Raw genomic sequence first — 22,766 nt, forward strand, 5'->3', positions numbered from 1 at the left:
TTAGACCATTTAGCTTTTTTGCATTCTTGGGTTTTAGATCACAACCCGTCAAGAATTCCCATAAGACTGTGCTGGTTGTAGGAGGAGTCCAGTGGCTAAACTCAAACCACATGCAGATAATTCACAAAGTACTGGAAAGGTAAGGTCCAAGGGTAATAATCTGAAGTAGTTATATAAAGCATAAATTTTGGTCAAAACTGTTGAGGGCATTGAGCTTGGAGCTGGCTGGCCGTACTTTTGAATTATGGTTACATACTAAGCACAAAACAAAAACACACTATAAACTTTAGTAATGTCCAACTGAAGAAGGATCAGTGCTGCATATAGGGGTTTGCAAGCTGATCATTATTATCCAGATAGTGTGAGTGAAAGCAAATAAACCAGACAGCTGGAATTGCCTGATTCTGCAGTGAACAGGATAATCCTCACCAGTACTGATCTTCACCAACACCCTTTAAGGGGCCAACACTTTCTGCAATGGAGCTAACTGGAAACCTACTTATGTCAAAGAATAGACCAGGCAAGTGAAATACAGACAAGAGTTAAGCAAACCAAAGCCAAAGACAGACCTAAAAGGTACAGGTAGGTTCAAAGAATCATGGTCAAAATTTGGAAAATGCTTAAAAACAGGCTTGAGCAGGAACTAAAGGATCATCTAGCCAGCTTGGGGATTTAAAGCAATAAGGGTCTTAAAAGGGATAAACTGCTAGAAATGCGCAGAATAATGTATGCACGCAATAGTCTGTGCCGCTGTGTGATGATGCACCAGACACATAATGACAGCTAGTAATAAAGGCCATAAGCAGGCACAACCAGGGCCAGAGGGCCAATAAGAAGCAATGAGGTTAGATTAGGCTAAAAGTCCCTAAAAATTCAGCTAGTCCCCAGATAATATGAACTGCAGATTTTTCACACCTTGTAGATAGGACCTATCACCCCATATGATCTTTTCTCTCTTAGTGATAATTATGCAATGAAAATAACTAATCAAACATTTCACTCCAATGTAAGCACTGTATCTCTAGGTACATTCAACATCTTGTTTGCAGTCATTAGTCCCAAAAGTGCATACCAAATTGACACATTACAAATTAATGATAAATCCATGAATACTCTGAAATAGGGGATATTGCATAACATAAGAACATATATGTTACTGTAAAGACATGGCAAATCCAAATACTGTAATGATTATTCACTCCAACAAATAACTTTATGCATATACTGCATGGGTGCTCCCAACCAAGCACAAATATATACATAGTATATAACCTCTCCTAGTCTTATACATCCATAAAACAGCCCAATTTGCATGAATTATGTCATGATGGTGCTTTGTATGCCCCCTGAACATGGTTTAAGATTGCAAGGAGAGGTTGTCATACCCTCCCAATTTCCATTTTTATGATGTTTGTTAGATTCTATACTGGGAAATCCAGTCAGGTAAATGACTCTGGAATGTGTCACAACCTGGGAACCTGTAGCAAGGAAAAAAGCACAATTAGGAAAAGAGAGGGTATTGTTACACATCCACGAAGTGCAATCAGCATATAACATTTAGGAAACGTGCAAGCTGTCAGTCAAAGTTGGTTTCAATAAGACTTAATATTGGTTATTTTGGCACAGAGTAGTGTTTAGATTTATACTTTAGTGAGGTCCTTCTATACGGTAAACAATAATATGCTAATATATGTACATAATGCTGATAATGTATTCCTTTTCTTCGAGCAAGTAATCAGGGCTAATTCATGTGTTATGCTTTTGTTATTTAGTCGGACAGAGAATGGGTGCACATGAGAGCAACAGAGCACTAAAGGCAATGCTTCAAAATACAAATGTCCCCTTTTACAGAAGAAACCATACTATATTCATTATAACTTCAACTGGAAAAACTATATTTTTTTAAAAAAATTCACAAAGTGGGAATTAAAGGTGTTGCTCACCTTCCAACACTTTTTTCAGTTCAGTTGTTTTCAGATAGATCACCAGAAAGACTTTTTTCAATTACTTCCTTTCTTCTATTTGTGACTGGTTTTCTAATTATTGAAGTCTGAACTTTCATTAAACTTTCTGAAGCAGCTCTGGGAAGCTCTGTAACCTGTTCTTAACTGATACATTACATTTATTATCTTTGGCCCTTTCTTTAAAAAGCACTATCTTTGTGGCAAGTGCAATCACATATCATGCCTTCCCAACTCTTACAAGTAGCACATTATTTAGTTAGATCTTTAGTAATTCTTCCTAACAGTATGATTAGAGGAGTTTCATATGTTTTCCCTACTGCATATTGTACTTCAAAACTACCTGTAAGTGTGGTATACACTTTAAACTTGCAGTTGCTTTCTCATAGAGGCTTACCTGTCACATAACCCACCATGAATAGGCAGATATTTTTCACTGGGCAACTTAATAAACAGCTTGCTGGTCCCTAAGATTTTTATCATGCAATTATAACAACAGGATTCAGTATTTACAACCTCTTCCTTCAGTGTATAGAGGAGGGATAGGTAATAAGGGACATTAAATGCATTGGTGAATGGGCGTTTTTTCATGTTTTTCTTGTAGTGGTCTTCTTGCACTTTATTTGCAGCAAAAAAATGTTGTGACAAAAATGTTCCTTCTGTTTCATGAATAAAATTGCAGATGACAAAATGTGGAAATATTAAGATGATTACCCTATTCCTTATCTACAGGGAGTGGGAAGTTTTTTTTAGGTGGTTTTGAATTTAAGCAAACTAGAATTCCAAAGAGCTTTGTTTCTCTTCCACACACTACCCTTTACAAATGAGGAGTCCCTATAACATTGTAGTTGTAGATAGAATGTTGTTGTTTATAGGTCCTTGCCTCTAGCAAGCCTGGCCCAGAAATAATATGTATCTATAATTCATTAGAGCTAGACAATTTCATATTTAATTCTCTGAACCTGGGCATTTTATTTAAATATAAATGGGTGATTTTCTATAGTTCAGAAAAATACCTTGAGAATCCAACATTTCTAAATGATAGCACTAGGGCTCCATTTAATTTCTGACCCTGTTCACATAATAACTAGTTTATGAAGCCTTTTGTAGTGAACCGTACAGAATTGGCCATCCTTAGGCACAGTGTTCCATCTACTCAAACAGACATACCAGATTAAATGACAGTCTGCAAAAACACATATGGACTGTGGTTAAAACTGGAGCTCTCTAATATTGGTTGCAATTCAAAGACATCTAAGGATAATCACATTTTATAATTGACAATACATGCGGCCAAATGTAGTCATCCTGAATTAAAAGCAATTAGTTTTATCATTCCATCTGAAGCATAAACCAGGTGGCTAATATTACATTCTGTTTCTTTCCACAGGGAAAAGTTGTTGGATATCTCTGTAATTGTAAAATCCATAGGGATGGGCTTTCACCTTCCTGTTCACGGTATTCGTTCATTATCAACGGTATGTACAGTATGCCAGCAATTTGATTTTCACAGTTATTTGTGCATTTTATGTAATAAACTGCTTTTTATATTAACTCAAGCATGTCCAATTGTAACATAAAAAAACAGAGAGCCAAAAAGTTGGTCCATCTTGTCTGTTCTGGTTTTAAGCTCTTTGTAATTGTTTAATTCATTTAATTGAATTCTTGGGTGGTTACATTTTATTAATATTTTTCTCTTAGGATAGGGATTAAAAACTGAATGCAATAGTCAATGGAAAGGCTCACTAGTAATCTGTAAAATATAAGCCATCTTTCTACTACTAATGCCTCTTCTGACTGCCTTCCTTACTGCTTTCCTGCATCCATTGCCTACTTGTAAATCATTTGAGAGTAAAATCGGGATGCATAAAATCAAAGGCTTGGATTTGGCTGAACCACAGAACAGTTTGCAGAATTCAGATTAGAATCTTTAGGAGTTTTTCTCACATTTCTTAAAATGATCTTTTATAATTTCCTGCAGTTGAATTTTATTATTTTATTTTTAAATAAAAACCTCTACTGGTTAGTGATGCACTTTTAAAAGAAAAAAAAACATGATCATGGGAAAAAACACTTGAGGCGGAAAATAGCAATTAATAAACTTTTTTTTTGTACCTGAATTAACTCAGGCCAACTGAGAAAAATAGAGAACATTTCTTGGATTTTGATGTCTACTTCTGCCCTTCTTGAAGTAAATTACATTCACATTATTTATCTATAATTACGTTTTGTGCCATACATGTAAACTATGCAAATCCTGCCAAACTTTTTATACTGAAGAAGTTTGTAGTCTCATACAAATTACAGAGGCATAGATGCAGAACAACTATTAGAGTCTTCTTTTCATTTGTGGATATTACCAAAATGACATCTGAAATAATAAATTACCTATTGTGGTTATGAAACATTTGTTTGAGCTGCTTAACAGCCAATTTGTTACTCTTCTTTACAGGGTTACATTTTTCACACGGTTAAACACTGAAGGGAAATTTAATGTCTTTGAGATGCTACTTAAGAAAAATACCTGTCAGTACTGTATATTCTCCTTGTATGGAAGATGTAGCAAAGCAGAACCATTATGGTTTAATATTGAGGTTGATAAGAAAAAATTAAGTTAGCTGGGACAGCTGAAACTTTTATTGGGTACAAAGAGGTCAACAGAGCATCCAAAATGACAAGCAAAAATAGAGAAACTGTAAATAAGAATAAATTCCAAATTATTTTTTAAATATGTAAAAAGTGGAATAATGACTGAAGAGAGAGTGGGACTATTAGTATCAAAGGGAGATAAATTGATGAAAGCAAGGAAAAGGCTGAGATTCTGAACTATTTTTAGTCTGTTACACAAATAAGGTCTCGTTTTCAATAGACCCAGCTATAATAATGAATATACGTACCATTATGAATATGATCTACTTCAATTTTGCTAAAGCATTTGATAAATTACTGCCCATACGGTTAGTGATTTACTTGGATAGAGAACTGACTATCAGATAAATTCCAAAGAGGTGATAAATGAAACATTTTCTAAGTGGACCAGTTTTAGTGGAGTAACGCAGGGGTCCGTTGCTTTTTTTTAATCTGTATATTAATGACTTGTGTTTGATATTATATATACTGTCTCTATTTTATCTGATTAAATTGTGTAAAACTATAGGTTTTAGTCAAAATAAACACTACAGGGGTATATTTATCAAACAGTGAAGTTAGAGATCACCACAGTCTGCTAGATTGAATTCCGCCACTCTCCATTTATTTCTATGGGATTTTTAAAAGAGTATTTATCAATGGGTGAAAGTTCACCTTTTCATAAATTTGTCATAAAAATGAATGGTGAGTGGTGGAATTTCACTCTAGTGAATTTTGGAGTCCTCTAAATTCACTCTTTCGTAAATATACAAAGCTCAACCCCCATCCATGATGGTGAAATGTTTATACTTTTGTTTGTGCACACATCATCAGCAGTTAATTGCTTCTTTAAAATACCTTATACATTATATTAGTTAATTATAAAGGTATTATTGCCAAGAGGATAGAGTTATTAAGGGACACCATATACCTGAGCAACTCCCCCTCCCTTTCCTAAGCACAAAGGGTCCTGAGGAGAGGGTGCAGCTTAAAGAGCAGAGATCTTAGGACTAGATGGTAGGTTAACCTTGCCCCTTTGTAACATGTTGTACCCATTTGAAACATTTAGTGGCTACTTGATTTTAAAAGATAGCCTTTAGGGTGGTTTTTTCACTACACATAGGACTCAAGTTACACCATTGCCTTGATTAGCCCCAATAGGCAAATAATGCAGTTACACTGGACACTCAACATTCAAGTGCATGTACAATAAACATCCTATGAAGATTATGTGATGTTTAATAATCAAGTATGATGCAAAAATAACACAAAAATATTGTATGCTCACTAATATACATTCTGCCTATGTCTGTACATGTCTCTTTCAAAGGTCAAATTGATCACCTGAAATTACTTTTGTTTGCAAGATACGATTTTGTAATGTTATAGTGTAATTTTTTCCATATGTGTTTTGTTGGCTCTGCTCTTTGTTGACACTAAATGTCCGTGTAACGTATCCAAGGTGACAAGCAAACACATTCCTGGCAATGCCTACTAAATATGAAGAAACATGCTGTGTATACACAGAACACATCTCAGGCCAGATGAAATATACATTACATATTGTTCTGCTCAGAACTATATGTAGCACACAACTCCTTAACACTCCAATACAATGTCTTTCTACAAAATCATGTATTTAAAGGGACAATGACCTCTAAGATCTATGGGGCAGGGACCTTCTTCCTATCATGTCTTTGTCCACATGGTACTTATTTTATTTTTTATAATCCTTCGGCCAATAAATTGTGTTTTATTTAGCTTTTTCCAGACTATTGTGTCACAGTAGTATCTATCTGAAAGGGATATGAGAAAGCTTTTATTGGTGCAGTCCAACATGTATTCAGGGCCTCTGACTGTTGTGTGTATACAGTAAGTAGGTTTCTACAACAATATTACAGTAAGATATGTCACAACTCCATCTTCAGGATAGGTGTATTGCCTTGGGATGGAAATAATGTGAGTTTAGGGTAATTAAGTCTTGTCTGGGAGTGTTTACTGTACTGTGTGAAAAGTCTAGTATGTACATTAGGTGCTAATTTGGTCCAAACTGGAATGCAGAGACCTGCATCCCCCCATGAATACAGCAATGCCTGTGTTCATCAGCACTGTATTCATGAGGAGTAGGGGGTGTGGCATGTAGGCACTTACATTGAGTATTCAATCCAGTGAAAAAATAGCCCGACATCTAGTTACTGTAAATATCATCTAATTCTGTTAATTTTAAGCTATGCATAGAGTTATAGTGGCCATTATCTCTTCTTGTTCTACAATGTATTATTTAATGAAGCATTTTTTATTTGATGGGCACATTTATTTAACACTTCCCACACACAAGAAACACTAACACACTCATCTGTCTTCATTATTAAGAAACGTCTATATAAGGGAAGGGCTGCTAGAAAGCTTCTCTCAGCAACAGCCCTAGAGATGATGGAAGAGTCTGTCTCTGGTGGATATGAAATTGTCTTGATTTAAACCATACTATTTCATATACTGTGTGTATTGTCTTCTAACTAATTTACTTATATCACTATTCTCTGTTGCTTTACCGTAATCCACCAATATAAAACATTCATATAGTAACTGCTAAAATTAAAATATATATATCCACCTATTATATCTGTTGTTTATGATATGCAGTTTAAATCTAATGTATCATTTGAGTGCATATTAAACTTTTTTAATGTGCTTTGCTTTTATTTTGTACTTGTTTTACAGATTTTACGCATTAATCTGTTTCTCATCTTAATGTAAACTGGCAGTCTTTGGCAGCTCATCCTCTCTTGGGTAGAAGGATCCCCAGATACTAAAATATATGTATAAGAAAGAAAGATGATGAGACCAATAGTGCAGATTATAATATAATGAGATAAAAGTAGCCTTATTATATGCATATCATAAATGGGCAAACTTTTCTGTTACTTCCCAGACCAGTCCTTGGTTCCCTTCCATACATGCACACAAGTAGTTCTTAAATGTTTGTATGTTCCATGTTAGAGCTTTTTCTCCCCTTGCTTCTTCAGCCAATTGTTTCATTTTCCCGTTTTAAGAGTAAATCTGATTACTTATTCACCACACCTTTTTTTCAACCACAGAACTAGAGTAAATTACACTTTACTTATGTATTGCTTAAATACATTACATTACCTCATTGATAATGGGAGGATTGGAAAATCTCTCATATTTTTTCCTAATGCATGCTTTTTACAGGTATGAGATCTTATATAGATCTTATATTCGGAAACCATTATCCAGAAAGCTACAATTTATGGGAAAGCCATTTTCCATAGAGTCCATTTTCGCTTTAAGCAAATAATTCTTGTTTGTAAATATGGCATCCTTTTTCTGGATAAAGGGTGGTCTGGATACCTGATGGTACAGGTGTGGGACCTGTTATCCAGAATGCTCGGGACCTGGGGTTTTCCGGATAACAGATCTTTCCGTAATTCTGTCTTCATGCCTTATGTCTATTAGAAATTCATTTAAACATGAAATAAAGCCAATAGGCTGGTTTTGCTTCCAATAAGGATGAATTATATCTTAGTTGGGATCAAGTACACGCTACTGTTTTATTATCACATAGAAAATTATTTAGATAAAATGGAGTCTATGGAAGACAACCATTCCGTAATTCAGAGCATTCTGGATATCGGGTTTCCAGATAAGGGATCGTATACCTGTACTAAACTGCATTAATCCATATTGGTGGGAAAACAATCATATGGGTTTTATTTAACATTTAAATTATTTTAGCAGACTTAAGGTATGGAGATTAAAATTAAGGAAATATTCCTTATCTGAAAAACCCTAGGTATGTAGGATTCCATTTGGACTTTAAATATTCCTTTTCTATTCCTTTTTTTTTAAATTTTTACAAAGACATTATTGTGGAAATGGGAAACATTCCTACTCTGATGGCTTTAAATGAGGCCTCTAGATTTCTGCAACTACACATTTAGGCAGTGAAGCAATTATGGGTTCACCTAATTATAGAGAATAAAGTAAATACTTTTAAATGAGCCTAGCTGGGCAGTAACTCAATAGATCCATATAACTTGTTATATATTTTCTTACAGACGCAAATAAAACATTTGTATGATGACAACCAGCTCATACTAAACATGGCAAAGCTGTTTGGTTACGAAGTAGTGGACACTCTCAGCATCACAATGGGACGCTACAAGGAATTCATGCAAGGGAAATGCGGATGCCATTTTCATGAGGTATTTTATTTACAGAACAGGCAAGAGCTATTTATTTTGCTCTAAAAGTTATTTTAATATCTCATTGCCTGTTTTTCTCTTCTTTTAAATACATAAATAAACAAGAAAAGCATCTGTTTTAGAAAACAATTTAAAACTGTCAAAACCCGCTTTTCACCTGGAAGCAAAAGTGCCATATTTACTTGGGACATAATGTTTCCGAAGATGCATCAGATTTACTTTAGTTTCTTGTCTTTGCTACATAGTAAAGGGGTTTAGCAGGCAGAAAGCAACATATTAACTGCAAAATGGCTACAACTTTCTATTTAATTGACACTTAATTTTGAGTCAGCGCCAATAAATAAAGTTGGTTTTGTTATGTATATTCTATATGCATAGGAAGAGCTTCAGAGATATCATATTGTGAACTGATAGAAGGAGGGGTGTCATTAAGTGTTTTTTTACTCCATCTGCAGAATGATAGAACACTGTTACACTGCAACTACCATTCTCAACTGAAGCCTCACAGAGATGCTGAAGGAAGGGTTTTGCAAGCTGAACTATTACAATCTGATTTGTTCCTTCATAATGAAAGCTAATGGGGGAATGCAATAAAAGTCACAGAGAAACAATTTGCACCAATAAGAATAAACAATATACAGGAACAGTGGCTAGCTCCATGTTGTAGCTCCCACCCTTCCCTGCTATAGTCAGGTGATCCCAGTTGTGGCCAATAAAAGGGCAGCCAAGTTTGGGAGTTTTCACCTTGAAAGCAGCAAGTAAGTTGCAGTTAAAACTTAGTCTCTGTGTAAAATGTATAATGAAGTAATAGAATACTTAATGAATCAGATGAAAATTGAGCATAGGACTGGCCAGATATGGGATGAATTTGACGTAGTTGGCCAGCTTAAATATATTGCAATATATGGACAAACAATCCCTGTTTTGTTTAAAGGGTAAGGCATTTTTCAGTAGCAGTATGCACAAAATGTCTCTGTCTTAAATATATTGATAATGGGTTGGGTTGAGTGTAGAGGACTCTTGTATTTGTCTAAGAATAAAAATTTGCATTACTCAAAGCAATTTTCTTAAACTGTTATTACATTGTGAATTATAGCTGTATGCTTTTAAGAAGTGCTTGAAGGTGTCGTAATCTTTTCAAGCAAACTTAACTTTTTCAGTAAGAAATGTTATTACATTCACTGCACATTGGCGCCAACGATAAAATTCCCAAACATTCTTCTACTGTCAGAAGAGGTTGCTAACGAGTTTCTGGGTTCGCAGGCAAAGATATAACTTTTCGCATTGCGAATAGTTTTTCTGTTACCAACTTTATTACATTCCCACATAAGACTCTTAACCAATTTTAACCATAAGTACATTTTTTGAACGTGAACAATGTAAAAATAGTTATTCATCTGAGTCCTTAGTGAAACAGCAAGGATGAAACAAGAACAAACTGTTTCACAGCAATTCATACACCATGGGGCCCATTTATTAAATCTCAAATTAATCTGGTCAAGGTTTTTAAGGGGAAAACTGAAAGATTTTGTGGAAAAAAAACCTCCTATTTTTAGAGATGTACTTACTATACCTCAAGGATGCTAAAAAACTGAATCTAAAAATACTCTAGAAGTCAATGGCAGATGTCCCTGAAGTTGTTTCTTGACATTGTGATCCTCGCAGGATAATCCAATAAAGTCTGGGTTTTCATCCGATAATCTGAAAAAGTCAAGTTTTGCAGCTAAAATTTGATGAAGTCAAGTTTTCAAGGCATCAGTCGTACGATACAAAGTGGTGCTCAATTTTGTCACAATGTTTTGTCGATCCAAAAAGTATTGATAAATTTGTTCAATTTATGGAAAGGAGTTTGATTGAATTTGTTTTCATACAAATCTAAGATTAATTTGAGTTTAGTAAATAACCTCCTCTGCAGATCCCCTGGGGACCATTCTCAATGATCCATAGGTGGAATGAATCAGCAAATTATATACTGTATAATGATGTGAAATAAAAATCACAGATTATATCATGAAGAGATTGCTGATCCATTCAATTTTTTGGATTGTGTGTTGGATTATATATTTGTTGGATTATTCACCTAACAGTACAATAGATAAAGTGTTACCGCCAATTTAAAGGGCACATTTACACACACACCCGGAGTTGTTGCTCTCAATACCAGTGCTCTGGGCTGTGCCCCTTCCGCTACCTAACTTGCATGTGCAAATGTTGTGCAAGTTAGGGGGTGGGGGGGAGGAAGCCTACATGCCATGTCTGCCATTTTTTAATTTAGCGTGGCTTAAGGCAGGCCTCTGTAGGTTCAAACAGTCCGCAAGTATATAATAAATCCCAAAAAATGTGAGGGGTTTTTTTTTGTTCACTAAAAATTTAGATTTTTATAGTAAAAGATACAAATCTTTTAATTTCTTTGGAATTTGGACTTTAATAAATAACCCCCTTAGAAAATACGAATATCTCTAAAACCTTTTAAATTCAAGTTTTACGTAGCAAATGTATTCTTTAAGGGACATATTTATCAAAGTGTGAGATTAGACCTTACCACAGAAAAACTCAGCCACGTTCGATTTATTTCCATGGGATTTTCTAATCTCCCATTTTAATAAATCTTCCTCTTATTATGGATGAACAATAGTGCTGCACTGTATAAAGATTCACAACCCTGCACTGTTTTGGTTCAAGGATTTTCTTGAGATTTGAGTTGTGTCTAAGCAAATAATTATTTTAATATAAAACTATACAAATAAAGCTTTGCCATTGGTAGGCTTAATATAATAGTGGGAAAAACTCTCCTAAGGATATGTGAGACTGAACCCTGTGAATCTAAACCCAAGCCATTACTGGTGCAGAGATAAGCTCAATACTGAAATACAAAATAATGAATTAAAAGAGAAGATCTTTTAAATGACTATAAATGCAGCTTCAATAGCTGGGGGTTGGAACCAACAGGCTAAGAGCACTATACTAAAAAGTCTGATCAGAAAATACTCTACACCAGTGCTGTCCAACTTCTGTGGTACCGAAGGCAAAAATTTTACTGGCCTATGTGGTGGAGGGCCGATAATGGAAGTCAGTGTTGACCAAGCCCCATTTTAAACTACACCCACTGTAAACCACACCCAAGTTACCACAAGAACTTTTAAGATCATATCCACATTAACGGTGGTAACACACCAAAAAACCAAATGGTTGGTGCTCACTGCAGGGAAATCCTCATCACTCATATGTGAAAAATTTAAGTCATGTTAAAACATACCCTTAAATCCATATGCCTCATCCTCCCCTGTGGATAATAAGACAACCCTCCAACACATGATTAAACACCTTAGGGGCCCTTAACAACAATTTCCAAATGATAACAAACTACAAGAACAAACCCCTAACAGGCTTACATCCCACAGGTAGGGTAGGGCAAGCACACACAAGCAGCACTGGGCAAGCAAAGAATGGCACACACAAGCAGCACTGGGCAAGCAAAGAATGGCACACACAAGCAGCACTGGGCAAGTAAAGAATGGCACACACAAGCAGCACTGGGCAAGCAGAGAATGGCACACACAAGCAGCACTGAGTAAGCAGAGAATGGCACACACCAGCAGCACTGGACAAGCAGAGAATGGCACACACAGGGAGGGAAGGCAGAACAGAGCAGGAGACAGGGAAACCTATCATTCTAATATATACTACATACAGTGACACAGTGCTGGTGCCCCATTAGCATTTTGAATAAGGTGTGAATAATGTGGGCAGTTTCAGTCTGGGTCTGATATGTGAACAGTACAGGCCTTTAGGATGTGAACAAAGGAGGTGTCACAAGTGTGAACAATACAGGGGGATCACAGGTGTGAACAATACAGGGTATTAGTCTGAATTTGATGTTTAAACAATGCAGGGGCCAGTTAATCTCTGTAGTGATACCTTTTAAATCTTACACATGGTAAACAGACACAGCATGTGTGGGGCCATAGAATGGGGGGTCGCAGGCCACCAGTTGGATAGCCCTGCTCTACACAAAGTTTTGAAACATAATAATACATGTGTCAGCTGTATTTTCTATTTTTTTTATATTTCAGGAGCATACTTTAGATAAACTTCTAATTTATGATAAGAAGGCACAAAATGAGTCCAAAATTGTGCCAGGTAAAAGTTACAAGGCAAGTTATAACTGCTTTGGAGAACTGGGTGCAAGGCAGTGTACTTTGAAGTAAGGGTACCCAGTACTTTACATCTTTACATGAATTTTAGGATCACTTTTGCATGTTGCAGCAATAGACACTCTTAATCCACAAGTTGAACCTCTTGCAAATTCTATTATTGGGGCTGCATACTATGTCACATCTATATCAATGTCACAGAAATTAGCAAAACATTTACCAAATTAAGCAAAATGAAGCTGGAATGCTGCATTGTGGATAAAAACTATATGTGCAACATTCAGGGTTCAAATTTTGAATTGAAAAAACTTTGAAATTTAAATTCAAAAAGACCAACCAAAATAAAGTCAAAGGTTTTTTTGGGTGAATAGGTAGTTTTTGATCAAATAGGTCTGTATTCAGCCGAATTCAAATCATAGGAATCGAAGGAATAGCGCATTAGATCAAATTTGATTTGAAGTTTTCCCCATAAAAACTCAGATTTTTTAAAGTCCACCAATAGACTCTAAATAGATTCTAGGGGGTCCCCCATAGGCTGAAACAGCAATTCAGCTGGTTTTAGATGGTGAATGGTCAAAGTCGAATTTTCAAAGAGACAGTACATGATAAATTTCGATTTTCGAATTTTCCATTTTTTTCAAATTCAAATCATATTTGGACTATTCCCTAGTCGAAGTACACAAAAAATAGCTCGAAATTCGAATTTCTTTCATTCGAAAATTCACCTCAACCCTTGATAAATCTGCCCCTCAGTGTTTTAAATGCTATTATAGTAAATTATAGTATAGTAAAGTGGCCCTTAACCTTTTGTTTTTGTCTGGATTCTGTGGCTTCGTCATGAATATAACAAACAGGTCAACCACCACTGCCAGTTTATTCACATTAATTGGTTTTCCTCAATATTTCAAAATTAATTGGACGATAAATGGTTGTCAGAACTCCACAAATCTCTTTTTATTGACTATTGGTAATTCCAGACAAAATAAATCTGCAAATATAAAAATATTTCAATTACATTTTTATAATAGCAAAAACGGTGTGTTTCTAAAATTGTAGTGTTACTGTACTAAAGCAAAGGTGAGTTCACAACACTGAGATAACTATCTGGACAAGTAAGTTTACATAACTGCTTCAAATGTGACTCAGAAAAGCAAAATTTTATAGTTGTTGCCAATTGCATCCAATTAGAAATTAGCTTTTAAAGTCTACTAGTTGGAAAATGAAAGCAAAAATCTTATTGGTTGGGATGAGTTGCACTGAAATAGTGTAGCACCAAGTACATAAATCAGCCTTTATGTTTATTACACAATTGGGGGAATGTAATTAAAGTCAGTAATGGAAAAATATTCGCAATGTGAAAAGTTATGCCTTTGTGCGAACAAATTTGCCTTTGCGCAAATTTAATATAACTTTTGTGAACCCGGGAGCTGTTTAGCGACCACTTGCGTCAGGGGAAGAAGGTTTGCGAATTTTATAGTTTACACTAGTGTGCAGTGAATGTAATCAAACTTCTTACTGAAAAAGTTGTTGCGTTTGCTCCAAAAGAGCACTTCTTAAAAGTGGGCACAATTAAAATTCGCAATGCAATAACTGTTTAAGGAAGAGTATTACATTGCAAAATGCAAATTTTTATTCTTATTTGTGCAAATTGTTTTGCTCTTTGCGACTTTTATTATATTCCCCCAAATAAGAGGTAAAGCTGCTTAGATGAGAGCAAATGATTCACCCGCAAAACTCAAGCCAGTGTTATCTGATACACAGAACATTCACCATACTGAGCTCCTTCAATAAATCATAGATCTGGCAAAATGATCCTGCAGTTACCAGATCAGTGATTCCGTTTCTGGCCCAGAAAAAGGTTTAATATTTTCTAATATGATTTTATTTATCCCCTCTGGGATTGTTGGGATTTCAAAACCTTTCTGGTTAAGCAGAATATTTGGCTGCCCTCTAGCCCACTGCCACTGGAGAATATTTTCTGTTTAATTGGAATATAAATGTTATTTATCAAAACCTACAAGATGAATAAGCAGGTCAGAAAACTTACTGAGTGAGTTTTCAGAGTTTAAGAAAAATAAAACAGATCTGTTTTTTTGTGTTTTCTTAGTTTGATTTTTCAGTAGCTTTAGCTAACCATTTCCACATAAAACATTGTGTATCCAAGTTGCCTGGCTACACAAGGGAAACACATTCATTTCAAAAGAATTATTTAAAAAAAAAAAAAGCATACATGTGGCAAGGAAATACAGGATGATATATAATCCAAGTCCTTAGCTTTATAAATTGTAACATTTGTAGTGAATAGCTACCAGATTTTACTAAGATGGCATGTGCTACACAGGTCCAACCTTCAGAGCAATAGTTTGCGGTATGACTTTGCTGCAAGTAAAACCAGCATCATTCACTATTCTTGCTATTCATAAGGCAGTAGCGCAGGAAAACACAAAAGGTTACACAGGTGGTGTCATTGGATGAGGTGCTCATAGCTCTAAATAGTTTTACAGTCGGTAGTGACACCAGTCCAGTTCTAAACCATCAAGGACCAGCTGGTTCCTTTGCACAAAGACAAAATAAAGCATTGTCAATGCACTGTGTAATGCAACTGTGAATTTTTAAATTTGAATGCTGACAATATTTTTGCACAAGATGGCTGTATTACATGTTTAGCAGCTGTCAGCTTTAAATAGTAGCCTAGAGCAAACACAACTCTGCATTATGTGTATTCAAGTGCTGACATTTTTTTCCAGCATAGCTCCTCAATGACGTGACATGACCATTCAGCTGCATTCCCAGGCAAAAAAATCCATTCAGTTTAATGTGATTACGTTTTACTTATTTTTTTACTTATATTTATTATGACTAGTGAAGTTAGACGTTTCTGCAAAAACCCTGCATTGCCATAGCTGTGTGTATGAAGGAATGCATACAGTGTCGGACTGGGACACCAGGGGCCCACCAAAAGACCTTAGATCAGGGGCCCACACTCAGTACTATTATAATTCCTTTACTCGCGCAACATCTATTCTGCTAGCCTCTTTTCTTTACATACTATAATCTATTATTCAATCTATTTTGTCTCTTTGTTCTCATAGAAATAGGGAATGGCCATGAAATATGCCAAATGTTTTGAAGCAGGAGGGCCCACTGACACCTGGAGTTTCCTGGTATCCCTGTGGGCCAGTCCGACACTGAATGCATATTTTTATTTATATATGACTAGATGTGCACACAGCGCTGTACATTAAAATAATACATTATTATAACAGAAAGGGGACAAGTCAATAATAAAATATAAGTCACCCAAGAGTTCCATGACCATATAAAGCATGAACCCGAAGGCCAAGTGTTTTTATACAGATCATGGAACTCCAAGGTGACTTCTAATATCCTTGTCATTTTCAGCAGGGGGTACTGATGCCATCACTAAGCACGGTTTATAAGGATATAATTTACAGGATATTCATGGCTCTTATGTATTATAAATAAATGCAAATTACGGCTACATTAAAGATTAAGTGGTGTGTTAAAGAGACAAGTGCAAATAGATTCCTGCCCTGTAGAGCTTACAATCGAAGTTGTTCATTGTGCAATACTGCATAGAATTTAAGATCATTGCCTGAGTATATGGTAAGTAATTAAGCTACCAAATAGTGTCTGTTGCTTTTACCCAGCAATATTTTTTTTTATTTTTTAAAAGCGTAACCCTGTAAATCTCAGGCTCACTAGCACAGTACCATGCTTTCACACAAACACGCTGTGAAGTTAGCAGAAAGAATGTTACTGCAAAAAAAAATTCTGGGTGTATTTGTTGTGGTTAATACATAGTTTCATGAGTGAGTTTGATGCGATTTGATGAATTAACTGATACGAATGATTTTAATACAGTGTTACGTTAGGACTACTAGCCCTTTATGAGTCCTACTGGAGACAGCTACATTTGAGTGTTTGCACAGATTGAATTTGGGTCAAACATTGAACTTAATAAACAGGCAGCTTGTTTAAGCTCCCCTATTGTTTCTCTATAAAGTCAGCCTTAAAAAATACTATAAAAGGGGGCATACAAATAAATATTTACATTAGATTCACAAGAGCTACTGTTCCCCTTCATGGCAGTACATGAAATGTTTGAGGTAAAAAACTCATGTAACATGTAACATCAACAAAAACTAGTTGACATCAACAAAAACGACCTAGTTAATCTATACTTAGAAATATATTCACTTGAGACAGTACACATCTATTTAAAGACACTGAACGGTCAGGTTTTTAAATCACTGTTCATCTGTATGTGAATGATGATAGCATCCGTATCCTTCCTATACTATTCACACCAAGATCCTTTAAAAGTTTTTATGTCAACTATCCAATGCCTTTGGAATGTATTATCATTCAACGTCTGTCAAGCACCTACTTTCACCAACTTCATTACTCTGCACAGAGCTGACCTAATAGTGATTAGTATGTTCCTTACAATAAAGTCCAAAACAAAAAACACACTGTACATCCACTTCTTAATTACTCTTTACTAGTTTGTGCAAGTTTTTCCATATAAGACTTTGTATTTCATATTTTCTGTTATTCACATCCTCTAATGTATCATATTATTGGAAACATTAGCAGTGTGATTGTAGTTATAACATTGCATCGATGCAGATTTAACTCCAAGTGACAGTGAGTGGCTTCATACTGTAGTTAAGACTTGACCTTGAGGTTAAGTGCTCTACCTCTGAGTCTGAATCTCAGTGTCAGCTCCTTCAACAAGTTACTTTATCTCTTGCTGCTCCAGCATACTTATTGTATTTCAAATATTCTTCCAAAGCACTTGAGAGTCCCATGGGAGAAAATAATATATACTTCATATATGATTGATAGGTGTATTTAAAAACAGGCTACTTTTTATACTTTGTACTATGTGTTTATAGCTTACAGTTAAGTTAACTCATTCTTTCAGGGTAAAATAAATATCTTCACCACTGGCATGTTGATTGCAATAACTCGCATATCTAGCAGCATGTTGAGCAGGAGGGGGGGGTAGATGATACCAATTCTTGTCCCTCTTCCATAGTATCAATAAGTCAATAGAACTAAAAAAAATGACAGTATTTTGCTGTATATACAAACAGTGCTGTACTACATTTATTAACGTTCTGTGGACACATGGGTTTCAGAGAAAGCTTTTCCATTCCTCCAGTAATAACTCACCATAGAGATGCCAACATTCATGTTCCAAAAGAGTGCTGACCCCCAAAGTTCAATTACTAGAACATCATATAATAAATAATACAGTGAAGAATACTTAGGGGCAGATTTATCAAGGGCCAAATTGAACATTCAAATTTTTTAATTTTTTTATGGTTTAAAACTCTCAAATTTGACTAGGGAGTTTATCAATTCAAGTTTGATCGAATTCGATTCGAATTTGATTTGAGTTTTCTGGTTGTTTCAATTTGTCTAACTTTAAAAAATTTGATTTTATTAATACATTTCGATGGGTCGAATTTCGAATTTATGGGAGTTTAAAAAAAACTCACATAAATCTAAAATTTGACCCTTGATAACTGTGCCTCTAAAAGTCCAAATTTAGTCAAAGTAATACAACTCAACTACTACTGCATACTCATGTGCTGTTCCAACTGTTATTCATATGCAATTAAAAACTGACTCAAGGTATGGATGAAAACAACATGATAATGTATACAATATTACAGAAAACATCCATAATAACTAGATACTACTCAATTTAGTAGTATCTAGCTTCCATATCCAATAGTTTTTTCTCTGCAAAATATTTTGTTTAATTTTACTATGTTTAGCCATAATCTGTTGCAATATTAGGCAGTGTAATTGGAAAATGATACTGCCCACACTCCTAGTGGTGAATTACATTTTTCCTCTACAGTATGTAAATAAAGGGGATTCAGGGAAATGTTTTTTTAATGATCCTGTGACCTTGTTTATAGTGTGTGCTTATGATTTTTCTATTCTTTTCCACAAGATCAGAAGTAATGCGTTTACTGTGTATGAGCTGGTTTTTTGGGAGACCAATCAAAGCATCTGTAGGTTGAAAGCTATCATATTACAACATATTGTTGTTATTTACACGTTGTTAGATACTTAGAATAACAGACACAACCAACATTTCAGTGCATGCATGGTCAAAGTGTAACAAAAATGTAATAGAAGGGTGGACCTTCCTCTGTAGCAGTTTTGTAAAAAGTCGCTTTTAATCAAACTATACTTCACCAACAAACCAGTACTGTTGTACCAGAAAATAAATTATGGAAACACTAAATGGAACGTTTGTGATTTTAGCAAGCATTTCTTCCAACAATCAGTGCTCGACTACTTTCTGTGACTATTTGTTCAAAGGGGTATATTTAGTAAAGGGTGGCATCAATTCTCTAAATAAATTTCACCTGGTGAAAAGATGTGAATGTGCACAAAGTCTGTGTTAATTTGCCAAGTCATACTTGAATTCTAGGAAATTTCTGGAGTTTTTTTCACAAAAATACACCTTTAGTAAATACGCCCCTTAGAGTCTCATTTGACATTCACCCATCTGGCTGGGAAAAAAGCCAGACACTGCAGGTCAGCCATAGCGAGTATCAAACTCTGCTTTGATCTTTTGAGAATTATGACAGCATATGTTTGTTGCATATTCAAATTAATTTCTTTGAGACTGTTCAAATTCAGTACCTTTAAAAACCTTTAAATGATAGGTTTTCTTTCTAATCCTGGTTCAATGCATTGTACTGCTTTGGATAAATATTCAAGCACCTATGAACTGTGCATTGTACAGCAGCCCTGCACAAAATCTGATTTCATCCCTTATTTGCAAATGAAATAACAATGACGAGCCATTTGCTTGCTATTTCAGGTTGTTAAATCCAGTGTATCCAAACAACAACATCAGAAAATGAATCTGCTGCAGAATTACACATTTGGAGGGGAGATCTTTCCTCGGCTCCAACATTTTCAAGCAAACATCAAATCTCCATACCACGTACTTGGTCCAGTGAATCAAGTTTATTCTGAAATTCTTTTTAGCAGAATATGTACAAAAAAATAAATCCTGTATGTATAACAAAGGAATGCGCTCAACAGGCTGGATTTAATACAAAGATTTCTGATTGGCTACAAGAACTCAACTAAAGACATGTGGCGGATATTTGAAAGCTTTATGAATTCAATATGTCATTGTGCAGACTGCAGTATCAAACTACAGATTATGATGGGTGCTTCAAGTATTGCCAAGCTCTCAGAATACAATACTTCTATTAAATGAGCAAATACTTTTACATTAAGTAGTAAATGTCTAGAAATGTTTATTATTTATTTTTATTTATTATTGTCTTTAAAGCAGAAATGTATAGAAAAAAGTTCCTGTAGATTTTTTTCATCGTTATAATAACTTAAATAAAGTTTAACTACCAGCCTTCTACAACTACATATGTAATATAATTTTATGGCATATAAATAAAGAATATTTGTACTATATATATATAATTGATGGATAAAGTAGAAAAATAAAACTAAAAGTTAATCTTGTAAATTCATTGTATAATCAAGACCACGTTAAAAAAAATGGCTGGCTTGAACTATTTTAAGTGACCAATTAAAACATCTGTATTTTGAGTATCCCCTTCTCTTAATCTCATGGGCACTCCTCCACTGCACAGAAGTCTGATAGTTGGAATCAGAATAAACAACTACATCAATCAACTCCTTTCTCATTGGTTAATCGGTGAACTGTAACTCCAACTGCTATCCTCTGGCATTGCTCTCTCTCTCTTTCGCCAGCGTTGGCTTTGCCGCACTTCACCAGGACGTGGCTAATTCACTAAAATCCGAAGTTGTGCTCAGGGAGGCGAAAAGGTAGCGAAGTTGCTCTACCGTTAATTTGTTAAGCAAAGCGAAGTTACGCTAGCGATGCCTAATTTGCATACGGCGCCAATGGATGTATATGTAGCAGCAAATACATTACATAGTTACATAGTTAAATTGGGTTGAAAAAAGACAAAGTCCATCAAATTCAACCCCTCTAAATGAAAACCCAGCAACATTACACTACACAAGCCTGGGAAAGCTTCATAAAATAAAATAGAGTTGTTATTTTGCCCTACACATGTGCCCACTGTATAGTTTAGGTGCCATATATTAGGAAATGTAGGGGGGAAGGAGGGTACCCCCAAAAAAATGTACAATCTTTTTCAGCCTATCACCCTTAAAAAAGTAAAAGACGCCAGCGTTTTTTGGGATTTTTTTTAACTTTTTTTGAAGCAAGTCCTATCTACTCTATTGCACTTCGCCTGGTCTGAGGTGGCGAAGTAAAGTCTGGCACAAGAGGTAACGTTCAGTAAAATGCGCAAGTTAGTGAATTAGCGTAGTTACGTCCCTTCGCCATAGCGCAACTTCGTCTGGCGTAAGGGTGCGAAGTAGCGCTACAATAGGTCCACTTCGCTAGTGAATTTACACCAGCGCCCGTTAGTAAATCGGCGAAGTAATGAAATAACGTCACGCTGGTGAATTTTCGCTAGCCTTAGCCACTTCGCCCCTTTGGTAAATTTGCCCCCTAGTCTTCATGCAAAGCTGTTAAACTTAATTTATCCACCTTGTCATGATGTACAGTATAACTCGAATTAGTGTTGTTTTTTATTTTAACTATTTACTATTTTTTATATAATTTTTTTCCTTCTATGTTCACACATTAGTAGGACACTTCACGTTCTATCATTTTTTTTCTTTTTTGTATTGTCATTATCGGTGCATTTTACAATCTGGGATGTATTATACCATAGAGTATGTATTGCAGTATACCAGAGTATGTAGTGCGCTATACCATGGAGTGAGCGGTGTACTACACCATAGAGTTGAGCCTCTATGGTATTTTTGTAATGGTTGCCATAGTTACCTTTGTCATTTTGGCACTATTGTTTGCACTGAGGATTTTGAAGGAGTGGGTTACTTGCAGTTATTGTTTTTGTCCCTGAGAAAGGTAACTTTATGTGACCGAAATGTTAGATTTTCAATAAAACCATTTTTATTTTGTTGCTAAGACCTGTGAGTGTGGCATTTTTTGATAAATATAGGACTTTGCCTTTACTTTATTGAACTGAAAAACACGTCAACAAGGTGCTTGTCTCTCACAGATCAGATTGTAGTCTTACAGACTAACCTAGGTCTCTCACATACTCAGCACAAGACCACAAAGCCTGTTTCCAAGTCAGCTTCAGTGCTACACTTTCTCCAAAAGACAGTCACATGCCCCTTGGCATTCTCTCTCTCAAGCTCAGGTACCACATGCCCTTTGATTTTCTGTCTGTCAGTCTCAGACACTATGGGGCAGATTTTTTTAAGGTGTAGAATTGAAAATTCTAATTTTCTAATTATGGTCAAAATGGTCAAATTTGACTAGGGGATTATCCAAACTGGAATTTATCGTACTCTGGCACTTTAAGAATTTTAATTTGACTATTCGCCACCTAAAACCTGAGAGGTCAAAGGGACCAATTTGCTGATGTCTGTAGCCTTCCTGACATTTACGTTTTTTTCAGAGAAAAAACTCGAATCGAGTTTGGTCAAATTCGATTCAAGTTTTCGAGACAGTAAAATTTGTTTTACATATTCGATTTTATTAATAAATAGTAGGATATTTGAAATTCGAGTACAATCAAATTCACGTGAGTTAAAAAAAACTCTCTTGAATTTGAAATTCAACCCTTGATAAATGTACCTCTATTTCTCCACTAAGCATCCCCCTGCAGCCCATATTATGTACCTTACAGTAAATGCTCACA

The 22,766-nt window shown here is 35.4% G+C and overlaps 1 protein-coding gene across 1 annotated transcript in view; it reads left to right on the forward strand.

Annotated features, from left to right (window-relative positions):
• Window positions 1-20,818, forward strand: part of LOC108710266 (cadherin-like and PC-esterase domain-containing protein 1) — a 146,933-nt gene extending 126,115 nt beyond the window's left edge. Inside the window, exons 19-22 of the mRNA XM_041586404.1 lie at window positions 38-139; window positions 3,352-3,439; window positions 8,669-8,815; window positions 19,847-20,818. Of these exons, the coding sequence (XP_041442338.1) occupies window positions 38-139; window positions 3,352-3,439; window positions 8,669-8,815; window positions 19,847-20,038 (529 nt within the window). The 3' untranslated portion in view covers window positions 20,039-20,818. The remainder of the gene's footprint in view (window positions 1-37; window positions 140-3,351; window positions 3,440-8,668; window positions 8,816-19,846) is intronic.
• Window positions 20,819-22,766: the final 1,948 nt, after the last annotated feature.

The sequence above is a fragment of the Xenopus laevis genome, chromosome 3L (assembly GCF_017654675.1).
Source record: "Xenopus laevis strain J_2021 chromosome 3L, Xenopus_laevis_v10.1, whole genome shotgun sequence".
NCBI lineage: Eukaryota > Metazoa > Chordata > Amphibia > Anura > Pipidae > Xenopus > Xenopus laevis.